This window comes from Giraffa tippelskirchi, chromosome 5, assembly GCF_054371585.1.
Source record: "Giraffa tippelskirchi isolate mGirTip1 chromosome 5, T2T-mGirTip1v1.2.pri, whole genome shotgun sequence".
Classification (NCBI taxonomy): Eukaryota; Metazoa; Chordata; class Mammalia; order Artiodactyla; family Giraffidae; genus Giraffa; species Giraffa tippelskirchi.
The window spans coordinates 166327132-166340860 of NC_137279.1; the positions used below are offsets into that span (position 1 = coordinate 166327132).

Consider the following 13729-nt stretch of genomic DNA (forward strand, 5'->3'; position numbering starts at 1 on the left):
GAGTGACTTTGGGAAAACCACCTGCCCTCACTAAACCTGTTTCCTCCTCCATGAAAGGGGAATTGCTATGGGCAGGCATGCTTCTAAAGTGTTTTCCACACAAAAGTTCTAAGTCTTAGGAGAACCCTCTGTGTTTGGCACTAGTACTACACCCATTTTATTTTATTTTGGCTGCACCACACAGCTTGCAGCTACTCAGTTTCCCCACCAGGGATTGAACCTGGGTCATGGCAATACTTTGGCCACCGACGTGAAGAGTTGACTCACTGGAAAAGACCCTGATGCTGGGAAAGATTGAAGGCAAAAGAAGAAGGTGCCAGAGGATAGATGGTTAGATGGCACTTCCAACTCAATGGACATGAACTTGAGCAAACTCCAGGAGATAGTGGAGGACAGGGAAGCCTGGCGTGCTACAGTCCATGGGGTCACAAAGAGTCAGACATGACTTAGCAACTGAACAACAGCAACAGCATGGCAATGAAATCCTGGGATTCTAAACACGAGGCCATCAGGGAACTCCCAGTACTATCCCCATTTTACAGAGGAGGAAACTGAGGCACAGAAAGGCTAAGTGGCTCACCCAAGGTCACAGGGCTAAGGAGTGTGGCCAGGAACAGAATCCAGATGGCCTAGCCTGAAGCCCACCTCTAAACAAGTACCTCTAACATCTCCTCCCTCGTGGACATTAATTGGCAGACTTAAAAGGACATCACAGACTGTCTCCTGTCCCACTGTCTTCAGGCTCCCCACTTCTTTGCCCACCACCCGTCTTGACTCCCCAACGCCGGGCTCTAGAGCAGAGGTTTCACAGTCCATGCTCGGCCTTGTGAGGCGGGGAAGGGCAGGGGACCTTCTGGGAGAGAAGAGGCAACCTCACCAAGGTCACTCCCTGGCCCCTGGAAGCAAGCCCGAGCCTGGCCCACAGGAGTCTGCCAGCCTGGACCCTGGTCCCTGACTCTCATCCCTACCCTTTTTGCTCCCCTGTCACCAAGGTCAGAGCAGTTGCCACTGAGTCAGGCACAGGATCAGTGTCTCCCCAACAGTCCTATAAGGCAGGAACTGCAGATATGCCCTCTTTAAAGATGGGACTGAAGCTCAAAGAGGGCACCCGTTAGAACGTGGCCAAGGCGGGGTCCAACCCATATCTGACCCCAAAGCCAGTGCTTTTACAGCTGTGAAGGCTCAGGAGTGCCAGTTAACGACCAGCAATGAGGGAGGCCCACACACATGGTTCAGGTTCTTCCAAAAAGCACAAGGAGCACCCCCGGGGGTCACAGCAGGGCACTCAGGGCCAAGCTGTGTCCAGCAGAAGGAAAGAGCTGGGCCTGTGCTCCCCAGTCCTGCCACCCCTGGGCAGAGGGGGAAGTAAGCTGGTAGTGGGGCACTCACCCCAGGCTGGGGCCGAATCCAGGGCAGTATCTGAGGCTGGTCATCTGCACCCAGAACCACGAAGGTCATGAAGGCACTGTTGATGTGCCGCCGATGGGTCTCGGCCTCCTGGCGGTAGGCCTCCACGCACACACCCACCTCCATGCTGAGGAGGAGGGAGGGATGCTGTCAGCTGGACAGACCTTCCCGAGGCCACCCCTCCCCAACACACATGTGCACATGCGAACACACACACACACACACACACACACACGTACTCCTGCCGTTCCTCCCACAGCCTGGATCAGAGACCGCTGGGCGGGAAACTCAGAAGCGTTCCCTTTCAACAATGTTTACACAGCACCTGCTGCACCCCTGGCCCATGCTCATCTCTGGGGGTCACAGAAATGAATAAACCTGTGCAGTCCAGGTTCTCATGCACTAACAGCTAGGGGATGGGGAAACAAATGTCTGTATAAAATATGTGTATGTAAAAATAAAGGGTTATGGAAAGACATAAGAAAGGAGGTGGGGAGGCAGGGCCTAATTAGAGAAAACGCCCATTATACACATTTTCACCAGTGCTCTAACAGCCGTGCTCCGGACAGCTCAGTTGCTGCTGTCTCTGTATCTCCGACTGTCTCGATGAATTATAAAACAGCAGCCTCCTCAATTCCCCTCACTTAGGAATGCAGACTTTATGCAGATGGGGAAATCAATGCCTAGAACAGGGCACCAACTTGCCCAAGGTCACACAACAGTCAGGAAGAGAATCTGCACTAGAAACCAGGCCTCATAGATCCTAGTTCAGGACTTTTTGCTCTGCATAACAGCAGAATGTGTGCTTATCAGACGGAATAGTAAAACGATAACGATAATAATAATAATAAAAATAATAGCAGCAGCAATGGCTGACCTTCAGTGAACATTCTCTCTGTCATTTTACTATTAAACAGTAACTCATTGAATCCTCACAATTATGAAGTAGTTGTGGTGAGCCCTGGTTCTCTAAGGTGAAAGAACTGAGGCTCAGAGGGTTAAGTAACTTGTCCAAAGTCACACGGATGCTAAGAGGTAAGCCAAATTTGAACCCAGGCAGCCTGGCTCCTGATCCCTCACTGTTAATGACTATATATTACTGAAAATCACCACATCTTTGAAATCATCAAAAGAGATGCATACTTTAAGTAAGCTTTCGTGGGGGTATCAGAATCCATTACAAAGATAAGGGTTCTGGGAACTATTTGCAGTTGTAGGAAAAGGGTGGGGAAGGGTTCGATAAACAACAGAACACTGGCAAGAGGTGCCCATGACCGAAGCATCCACAGTGTGGCAGGATCAGAGGCAGGAGCCAGGGAGAGAGACCAAGACATAGAGCACGTGGTGTGACCCAGGATGGGGAGCCCAGAGGAGGAACATCAGAGTGAATCCTAGTGGTGGTGCAAGGACCCAGCAGCCAGACAGAGTTCAGACCCCACAGACCTCGTCTACAGGAGAAACGGTTCCTGACACTTTGAGGTAATTCCCTTCTCAGGTCAGGAAGAGCCCTCAGTCCCAGGGGACCCCATCTCATCCATCCCAGCCCCTCACCTGTGCTTGAAGGCATTGTTCACGATGGCCTTGAGCACCAGACGGTCCCCAACTTGGGATGGGCCCCGGAAGTGGAACATCTCAATGGCCTTCAGGGTAGGGTGGGCACGGCAGAGCCGGCTGCAGAGACCGGGGGTCAGGGGACAGGACAAAGCACCCTCCGTGCTTCAGCCACTGGCTTGGGCAAGCCAGCTTTCTCTCCCTGCCCCCATCCCCAGACCCTCCAGAGCCACATGCACCCCCCTCTGGCCCACCCACTCCCACCCAACCCAGTGACAGCTCTACCCAGAGGAAGAGAGCTAAAGTCCCATCTCACAGCTTAGAATACTGAGGTCTACATGTATAGGTAGAAAAAAGCTGAATTTGAGATGACAAAGAGCAGGGCTTGCAATAAACCTTTTCCTTTCAATGTTTATATCCTAGCACCTGCTGTTCCTACTATCTGGAAGCCCTCCCCTTACCCAAAGCTACTTGTCACTCCAGGCCCTCTGACATACTCCTCCTCTGGGAAGCCCTCCCTGACTATCCACACTCTGACCCTCCTCTGAGATATTATTGCACTCATAGCCTGGGCTGCCCAAAATGGAACTGTTTATGCACTATGTCCACAGGGTAAACACAGAGGAAGGGCCACTGAAGCTGGGCTCCAAAGGGTGGAAGAATTCACCTGGCTGAGGAGGATAAGGGTTAGGGAAGGCACTCCTATCAGAGGGAACAGCAAGTACAGAGCTGTGGAGGTATGACAGTCAATTAATGAATGTTGGTCATCATAACTATAAAAATATGTTCCAATACTTGGGGCAGAACAAGTCCCAGACAGGTACAGAGGTTATAGAAGAGGGAAGGAATTCTTTCCACCTTTAGGGAGAAGGGGACAGTTGAAGAGGCTTCTTAGAGGATAGACAGGATTTTAGCAAAGAATAGTGGGGCTACAAGGTGGAAGGTCAGCCAGGAGGGGAGACAAGGGCTGGAAGCATGGGGGGCAGGGAAGGAGAAGGGCAAATGGCTTGCTATGCAAAGAGTATAAAATCCAGGAAGTGAGTGGGCAGGGCAAAGGCAGGCCCTGATGCCAGCTGAGAGCTTGACATTTCCCCTGGGGAGCTCACAGAAAATCATTCCTCTCTGGTTCCCTGGGTCTGAAGGCCCCAGCTTACCCTATAAAAACAGTTGAGCTTCTGAAGCCTTGGATGCCAGCACCAAGTCAGGGTTTCTGCCCCAGAGGGAGCTGGCCAAGGGAAGGAGGGGAAGAAAGAAGAGGAGGCACCTGGCTGCAATGGTGGCCACGTTCTCCATCCAGGCCATGATCTGGCCCCCAAAAGTATTGCCCTGGTGATTGGCGTGGGGGGGCAGGACCAGCTCCACACTCTCCACTCGGGTCTTCTCGGCCGGCACCATGTGGCTACAGTCTCTGCTCTCCAGATCTGACCAAGGAGGGATAGAGCGAGAGAGGTGAGAAGATTCCCGAGGGAAGACCCCGCCATGGGCAGCCCAGGACCCCCACCACCACCACCACTCCACACAGCTTCTCTTATTCACTCAGCACCAAGGAGGTGCCGTGTATCTCCCATCTCCCAGGGGGAGAGAGCACGTCGGGCGAGGCCTGTGAAAGAGGAGGTCTTTCGCTTGGTGTGCGGGCTCCTCAGAGATGCCACAGGCAGGGAGGAGAGTAGTTGAAGCCCTGAGCCAAGGTCTGGAAACCAGACAGGTAGGACAGTCATAGGGAGCAACAAAACCCTGGCTTAGCTGGAGCTGAGGACAAGTAAAGGGACAGCACAACATAAGGCTCAGATATGGGCCCAGACGCCAGGTTAAGGCATCTAGACTGACTCTTGAGTAGAAGGGCTGTCACAACAGGAGGGATCCACAGTGGAATGGATAGTGCCAGGGGCCTTGACAACTATAGGAAGAGATGGGCCTGCCATGGCTTCCAGGCCCCGCATAAGTAGGGCACATGGAATCTAGAGCACAGCTCACTGCCTTGGCTGGGGTTCGCTACTACTGCCTGCTCTCTCTCCACTCTGGGCGGCTGAACTATCCTTGATGGGTCCTAAAATTGCCTCCTTTAGGTTTCAAGGAAGACTTTGCATTCTCATTTTCTGGAGATCAGAGAACAAAACCAAGGTCACCCCTCTAGACCTTTGCCCCCCGCCTGTGTCCTCTGTCAGAAAAACCTTGCTTCATCTCTCCACCTGTCAAAATCCTCCCAGTCCAAAGTAGATCTTGTGTGCTGGTACAGGACAATCAGCAGGATATGCTTTTAAGGGGAAAGGAGCAAGATATAGGACAGTAGGTACCGTTCCCCTATGGGGTAAAAAGAGAGGGTTAAAATAACAGGTAGTATGTATTAATATGGCTTCCCTGGTGGCTCAGACAGCAAAGAATCCACCTGCAATGCAGGAGACCCAGGTTTGATCCCTGGGTCAGGAAGATCCCCTGGAGAAGGGAATGGCTACCCACTCCAATATTCTTGCCTGAAGAATTTCATGGACAGAGGAGCCTGGTGGGCTACAGTCCATGGGGTTGCAAAGAGTCGGACACAACTAAGTGACTAACACTTTCACTTTGTTTTTTATGCATAAATAGCCAGAGAATACTTCTGGAAAGATGCCCCCAAATGAGTAACAGTAGCTGCCTTTTTGGAGGGGCCTGGGTTCTGGGGTAGAAGTGAGTCTTGCTTTTTATTCTATCTCTATCTTTATTCCTACAGCTATCTCAATCTATCTACCTATCTTGCTACCTGTCTCCTGAGTTGGCCAAAAGAGGGAACATCTTACAGAAAAACCCAAATGAACTTCTTGGCCAACCCAATATATGCTTTTTTTTTTAAGTCCTAGGGTCCTCAAGGCCAAGCTCAATACTACCTTCCCAAATACCTTGACTCCTAGAGACCCAAATGCATTTAGTGGATGACAAAGTGTTTTCCATGTGTCCCAGCTTCATCTTCACAGCTCCTGGGGGCTGGGTGAGAGGTCCAAATGCTCCCTTTTCCCCTAAGGGACCTTGAGGCAAGAGGGTTATCCAGGCGTGAGGCTATCATTGGGTGGATATCCCAGGGAGACTTCCTTCCTCTCTCTGCGCAGTGGGAGCCCCAGACAGAGGGGAGCATGTAGGACACAAGCTGCCCTCCCCACCCATGATGCGCACCATCCTGAATGACGCAGTTGGCGAGGAGGTCCTTAATGGTGTCTGTGTAGACCAGTCGCATGCGCCGGCGCTCAGCCGCCACGCTGTGCTCCGTCTTCTCCTCTTCGGTCCGAGGCATGGTTGGCTTCAGCTTCACCTGTGGCGGGGGTGAAGTGGGGGGTTTCAGGACAAATTCTGTGAAATAGCATGAGGGCCTGTCGCTAGGATTGCAAGGAGATCATACCAGTCAATCCTAGAGGAAATCAACCATGAATATTCATTGGAAGGACTTAGGCTGAAGCTGAAGCTCCAATACTTTGGCCGCCTGATGCAAAGAGCCAACTCACTGGAAAAGACCCTGATGCTGGGAAAGATTGAGGGCAGGAGGAGAAGAGGACAGCAGAGGATGAGATGGTTAGATAGCATCATCGATTCAATGGACATGAATTTGAGCAAACTCCGGGAGACAGTGAAGGATAGGGGAGCCTGGCATGCTATGGTCCATGGGGTCACAAAGAGTTGGACATGACTTAGTGACGGAACAACAATAACAACTGTCCCCCTAGTAATCATCTCACACCTGGGGCTCCTGGATGGTTACAAGTCTTGTCCCCTCTTTGTCCCCATCTTCCATCTCCATGTTGACTGATACATCACTTTCATCCTCCAGTGTCCCCCGACCCCATTCTTGGGCAAAGGAACTGTGGATGAGGAATGTCAAGGCAGGACATGGAAGGCAATGGAAAGACCTGGAGAATCCTGGAGTGAGGTGTACAGGAAGCGGAGGGGAAAAGCAGAGCAGGGAGGCACTTGGGGTTCAACCACAGTGGGAGACGGGCCTTCTTCTGGAAGCTATGGATTCTCTGCTGCGTCCCCATCTCTACCACTCCACCAACCCCCCAGAATCACCGCCCTGGAAAGGCACCCAGGTGGCCTGGCAGCATAGAGTGGTCAGGTATAGCCACCTACCTTGGAGAGCTCCCTGCGGGCCACAAAGGTGGCTAAGGCCTTGCACACACACCACTGCTTCTCAGAGCACAAGTCCTCAGAGGCCACCTGGATGCCCACCTGGAAAGGAAGAACAAAGTGGACAAGTGAGGAGGGAGGAACTAGAATCCTACAGCTTAAGATGGGAAGCGTCACCAGGCCTGGCCTCTGGTATTTCTGTATCACCTACCAAGTCCGGGGGGCTAGAGACCTGGGATAAGTTCTGATTCTGGCCCTGGCTCTCTGGGGAACCTTGGGCATGTCAATTCCTTTCTCTGGGCCTCAGTTTCCTCATCTGTAAAATGGGAATGATTGTACCTGCCCTCACAGGATTATTGAGAGGATCAAAATGAGACTATGTTATGAAAGGGCTTGAAGCAAGTTAATTTAAGTGTTGGCTAAATTGGAAGGACAGACAGCTTGGGGGCCCACAGGGGGACCTTGAGCACTTATGGGGTGTCCAGAGCTACAGTCAAGACTCTGCTATTCAACCCTCAGTGGTGCCTCAGTAACCACTGGCCCAGCGGGGTAAAGTTGCCTGGGCCTGACGTCCATAAGTGGGAAATAGAGGCCCTCCACCAAAGCTCACAGAGCCCTGTGCATCACCAAAGAGTCCTCTCATGAAACCTTCCACAATCCTGCAGCATAGGAATCATGTTCCCATTTTACAGATGTGAAGACAGAGGCTGTGGGAGGTAAGCTAATGGACCAAAATCTAGCACTCTCACTGCTTCAGCCCACTGACGTCAGGGCTAAGCACAGTGGCTGTCCTCCCTGCATTCACCTGGCTGCTGAACAAAGGGTCTGACACTAGGTATGAAGACCCAGGAAGCTGGAGGTCAAGGCCCACAGTGGAATCCACATCACTCGGCAACCTGAGGCACGTCCCTTCCCCTCCCTGGCCTCAGTTTCCCCTCTGTGTTACAGCCATTGGACAGTTAGATCCCTAGGATCCTACCAAACTTGCCAGCTATTTCAGAACTCTGTATCCTCAGCCAGGGCGCGGTGAGTGTGAACACAAATGCACCCAGGCTGGGGGCTAAGAACGAAGAGAAAGTGGAAACCGCCCACCCACTGGCTCACCTCCATGCTGGAGTTGAAGGCTCGGTTCACCTTGGCCTTGATATTCACCACTTGTCCAACACTGAGGAGGGAAAAGCAAGAGATGAGCCATCCAGAGGGACAGATGGAGAGAACAGGGGCCTCAGATACTTGTGGGGCCTCTGCCGAGGGGAACTGGCCAAAGAACGTTATGGCATACAGAGCATATTCACATCTGTGATGCTATGAAAGCAAGTTGGCAAGACAGTGTTAGCGTCCCATTTTATAGGTAGGGAAGGTGAGGCAAGAGAAGTGGCATGATGTCATTCATCTCCCCCTTTCCCCTGCTCCCCCTAGTCCAATGAACACTCAAGATTCTCTTTGCCCTCAACTCAACAGTCCCTCCTAAGGAAAGCTCCCCGACCCCCACCCTCTTGTATCCCCCAAAGTTTTACCCTCCTAATACAGATCACCATAAAAAATATAATAATAATGAAAAAGTTTAAAATATTGCAAGAATTACTAAAATGTGACACAGAGACACTAAAGGAGCCAATGTTGTTGGAAAAATGAGGTTGCTAGATTTACTCAATGCAGGGTTGCTATAAAACTTCAAGTTGTAAAAAATGCAATATCTGCAAAGTGCAATAAAATGAGGTATGCCCATATTTATCCACACACAGATAAAGCAAATTTAGCAAAGTGTTAATTATTGACTCTCAGTAGTAATGATCACAGCACTATTCAACTTTTCTATAATTTTGACAGTTTTCATGATAAAATATTAGAAAAAGAACTTCTCTGACCCACCAATAAAAAGAAAATCTATTTTTTGCAGTGCTAAAATATGACCCTTCCCCTTCCTCCTCCTCCCCTCTCCTCTTTCTCTCTGCTGCTGCTGCTGCTAAGTCACTTCAGATGTGTCCGATTATGTGCAACCCCATAGACGGCAGCCCACCAGGCTCCCCCGTCCCTGGGATTCTTCTCCAATGCATGAAAGTGAAAAGTGAAAGTGAGGTCACTCAGTTGTGTCCAACTCTTTGCGACCCCATAGACTGCAGCCTACCAGGCTCCTCTGTCCATGGGATTTTCCAGGCAAGAGTACTGGAGTGGGGTGCCATTGCCTTCTCCGTCTTATTCCTTAGAGATGCATTTTGAGGCATTTTTAAATGGGTAAAGCAAAAACAAGCAAACATAAAAACCTTTCCCAGCTTTCCTCGGGTGTGGCCAGGACTTTCCAGGTCACCAACCATGCTCCAGGCCCTTTCCAGCTTGCCCTCACACCTACACCCTCCTCTGCCCAGACTCACCTCCACTCTACTGGGTCTTATGGCAGGCCCATCCATTACTACACGCCCCACCCCAGCCTTCTCAATCATTGCTCCTCAGGTGTCAGATCCTGTTTTGGCAGCAGAGACTCAGAGTTGACCCAGACACAGCTCCACTGGCCTACAAATTCTCACTACATACAGTGCTGGAGCCAGCTCCAATACCTCCTCCAGGAAGCCACCCATGACTACCCTCTGTGGCACTATGTGCTGTGCTCAGTCATTCAGTCGTGTCCAACTCTTTGTGACCCCATGAACTGTAGCCCACCAGGCTCCTTATCCATGGAATTCTCCAGGCAAGAATACTGGAGTGGGTTGTCACTTCCTTTTCCAGTGCCTCTATCAGTTCAGTCACTCAGTCGTGTCCAATTCTTCGAAACCCCATGGACTACAGCACGCCAGGCCTCCTTGTCCATCACCAACTCCCAGAGTTTATTCAAACTCATGTCCATTGAGTTGGTGATGCCATCCAACCATCTTATCCTCTATTGTTCCCTGCTCCTCCTGCCTTCAATCTTTCCCAGCATCAGGGTCTTTTCAAATGAGTCAGTTCTTCGCATCAGGTGTCCAAAATATTGGAATTTCAGCTTCAGCATCAGTCCTTCCAGTGAATATTCAGGACTGATTTCCTTCAGGATGGACTGGTTGGATCTCCTTGCTATCCAAGGGACTCTCAAGAGTCTTCTTCAACACCACATAGTGCCTCTATACCCACCCTCAAAAACAGAGGCAATGTAGCCCACTGGTTGGACTTCCCAGGTGCCTCAGTGGAAAAAGAATCCATCTGCAATGCAGAAGACACAGGAGACACAGGTTTGATCCCTGAGTTGGGAAGATCCCTGGAGAAGCGCATGGCAACCCACTCCAGTATTCTTGCCTGGGCAATTCCATGGACAGAGGAGCCAGGTGGGCAACAGTCCTTAGGGTCACAAAGAGTTGGACACAACTGAAGCGACTCTTCATGCATGCACGCAGAGCCTATTGGTTAAGAGCAAGCTCTCTGGGGCCAGACTGCCTTGCTTGTAGTATATCCTGAGTTGTCCACCAGCTGTAAGACCTTAAGCAAGTTACTTTACTTCTCTGTGCCTCAGTTTCCTCACCTGTCAAAGGATGATACTAATAGCCAGGATCTCATAGTGTTCTTCTGAGGACTTAATACATTAATTATCAATAGTAAAAAGACATTACAGTTATTATAAAATATTGAATATAGTTCCTTGTGGTATACAGTAGGGCCTTCCCCCCCCCTTTTTTTTAAACTGGAGTATAATTGCTTTACAATGCTGTACACCTGAAACTAACAGAACATTATAAATCAACCACACTCCATGTAAAAAATTGTTTACATGTTTTTAAAAAGGCTTACAAATAACTCATCAGTATGGGCTCATTAGGGCTTCCCTGGTAGTTCAGCTGGTAAAGAATCTGTCTGCAATGCAGCAGACCTGGGTTCGATCCCTGGGTTGGGAAGATCCCCCAGAGGCTGGCATGGCAACCCACTCCAGTATTCTTGCCTGGAGAATCCCCATGGACAGAGGAGCCTGGTGGACTGTAGTCCATGGGGTCACACAGAGTTGAACACAACTGAGCAACTAAGCACAGCACATGGGTTCATTAACTGTGACAAAGGTACCATATGAGTGTAAGATGTTATAGAAACTCTACCATCTACAGTGTTTTTGTAAATCAAAAACTATTCTAAAATAAGATATTCAAAAATGAGTACTACAAAGCACCCATATGTCAAAGATCATTATTTGCCTCGAATTTACCCTTTTGAATTGAAATTATGTTTCTATATCTGCCTCCCTGCAGACTGGGAGCTCCTGGGGCACAGAGACTATGTTCCAGTTGACTTTGTGGTCTCCAAACCCAGCATGGGCCCTGGTCCGGAAAAGGCACAGATAGTGATGAATGACTGAATAAGTAAGTACAGGGACTGGCCAAATTTCTTCCTTAACCACGACTCATGGGGCACCAGGAAGTCCTGGATAAGTCCTTGGCACTTGATGTCCCAGGCACTGATAGTTCAGAAGCAGGCCTGGAGGCCATAGCACTGCATGCAGCCCCTGCAGCCTACCCTGGGTTAAGGGCATGCTCCTTGGGTCCTAGCAAAACTGTGCAAAGACCAAGCTCAGTATAGTGTAATGAAAACCCTTCTAACCAGTATAGACATCAAACAAACAAAACTAGTAGGTAATGAGCTACCCATTCCTGGAGGTATGTGAGCAGAGGCTGAATGGTCCAAGCTTCTGGCTCAGGCTCTGCCAAGGCACCTTGTCTAGGGACCTCCCTACAGTCTGAAGACCAATGACCCACAGAGAAGAGCCAAGCCCCAAAAGGCATTCACTGATTAAGTCTAACCAGTAACCCTGAATATTCATTGGAAAGATTGATGCTGAAGCTGAAACTCCAATAATTTGGCCACCTGACGCGAAGAGCTGACTCATTTGAAAAGACCCTGATGCTGGGAAAGATTGAGGGCAGGAGAAGTGTGTGACAGAGGATGAGATAGTTGGATGGCATCACCAACTCAATGGAAGTGAGTTTGAGCAAACTCCAGGAGATAGTGAAGGGCAGAGAAGCCTGGTATTCTGCAGTCCATGGGGTTGCAAAGAGTTGGACACAACTTAGTGACTGAACAACAACTTCCATTTTGAAGATAAGAAAATTGAGGACCAGAGAAAGAGACTGACTTCCCCAAAGTCACACAGCAGCACCCCATACTGCAGCTTGAGCAACATCCAACTCCAAAGCTGGCTGAGGGAGCCCACCCCACGGCACCTGGCCACAGGGACAGCTCCTAGCCCACTGCTGTCCCAGAGACCTTGCAGATGGGTCATGGTTCCAGAAAGGCTGCCCCCTGTCCATCTGCAAAGGCCCTCAGTCAGCTGAGGCAGGTGCCAGGCAGCACACAGGCTGATAAGGCGGGAGATGGGGGAAGTGCTCTGGGCTCGTGATGGGGAGACCAGAAAGAGAGGCAGGAGGCCGCTTACCTAATGGTGTGCTCAAAATAGATGTCATCCATGGAGGCTGTGACACAGGGGCACCCTGCATGCCTCTCCGCTGGCATCAGGAGAAGAAAGCCATCAGTTAGCAGCCTCCCCGTGGCCCAGGCCTCTGGTCAAATACCAGACCCTCCTAGCTAAGGCCTGCCTCCTCGCCCGCACCCCCACCCTTCTTTACTTTCCTCACCGTGATTATGACACCCTGACCCTGTCTTACTTATCCGGGTTTTGTCTGTCTAGTGCCTCTCCCTTCTGCTAGACCGCAAGTCACTCGAAGGCAAGGAATTTCACCCGTCTTGTTCACTGCTGTGCCCAGTCCTGGAGCAGTGCCTGGCACGTAGTACTCAATAAGCAGCCATCAAATGAATGATCACATCATGGTTATTCCACTTCCTGACCTCCTCCAGTACCCAGGCAACCTCACCCATCTTTATCTGCTTGCCTGAGTCACTCTCATCCTGAGGACTCTGCTCCCAGGCCTGAGTCCTTCTAGAATTCCTTCTCTACTTCCAGGGATGGGTCAGGGTCGTCTCCAGTCTGTTCTCCTAGAGCCCCAGTTCCATCTCCCTTTCCCAACCCCTATCAGACAGTGCAGGGGGACAGTTAGGTCTCCTGTCTGCTCCCCCACCCCCATTAGACTGTGAACTTCCTGTGGGCTGGAGAATACTGTGGCATCGAAGGCAACAAAATGAGCTCCATCCAGCTCCACTCAACTATGCTCAATGCCACGGGTTTTGCGACCGCCAGACTCAGAGCAGCCACGTCTAATGCTACGCTGCATCAGACCAGGGACCCTGGTGTCCAGTACCAGCACTCAGAGCCCTGGGGGTTTGCGGGCAAGAGGGTGGCCCCAAGCTGAGCATGTGGAACTTGAAGAGGGCATCACAGGCAGGTGGACCGGCCTGAGTGAAGGCCGGGATGAGAGAAGAGGGTGGCGCTCAGGGACGGCCTCTCCCCTGGCATGTGTGGCCAGGGCTGGGAGGGCAGCCATGCCGGTTCGGCCTCACCGGACAGGCAGGCGGTGGCGTCGATCCACTTGAGCAGCTGCCCGACACTCAGGTCGCCACGCTGGTTGGTGTGGCAGGGCAGCACCAGCTGGCTCATCTGCACCTCCGTGGGGTTCCGGTAGCCCTCGCCGTCTGCCATGTTGTCGCTGTCAGTGCGTGAGGCCGACTTCCGGGATGTCCGGTTGGAGAACACGGAGGCCAGGCCCTGGGGAGCAGGTGGGACAGTCAGCTCACAGCAGAGTCTCCGGGTCTGCCAGCCCCTGAGATCCCCAAGACC

The 13729-nt window shown here is 51.1% G+C and overlaps 1 protein-coding gene across 44 annotated transcripts in view; it reads right to left on the minus strand.

Moving 5' to 3' along the window:
* The window catches only part of ACOT11 (acyl-CoA thioesterase 11), a 50348-nt gene that overhangs the window by 6419 nt on the left and 30200 nt on the right, over positions 1-13729 (minus strand). For 33 of the 44 annotated variants that reach the window (XM_081489110.1, XM_081489090.1, XM_081489089.1 and 30 more), the window contains 8 exons: positions 13453-13657; positions 12434-12503; positions 8152-8212; positions 7051-7149; positions 6103-6238; positions 4223-4379; positions 2959-3078; positions 1390-1534 (listed from right to left, as the gene is read on the minus strand). In XM_081489110.1, the coding sequence (XP_081345236.1) occupies positions 1390-1534; positions 2959-3078; positions 4223-4379; positions 6103-6238; positions 7051-7149; positions 8152-8212; positions 12434-12503; positions 13453-13657 (993 nt within the window). Of the gene's footprint in view, positions 1-1389; positions 1535-2958; positions 3079-4222; positions 4380-5831; positions 5958-6102; positions 6239-7050; positions 7150-8151; positions 8213-12433; positions 12504-12662; positions 13658-13729 lie in introns of all 44 variants that reach the window. The other 11 variants (XM_081489080.1, XM_081489079.1, XM_081489108.1 and 8 more) reach the window with 2 other exon arrangements.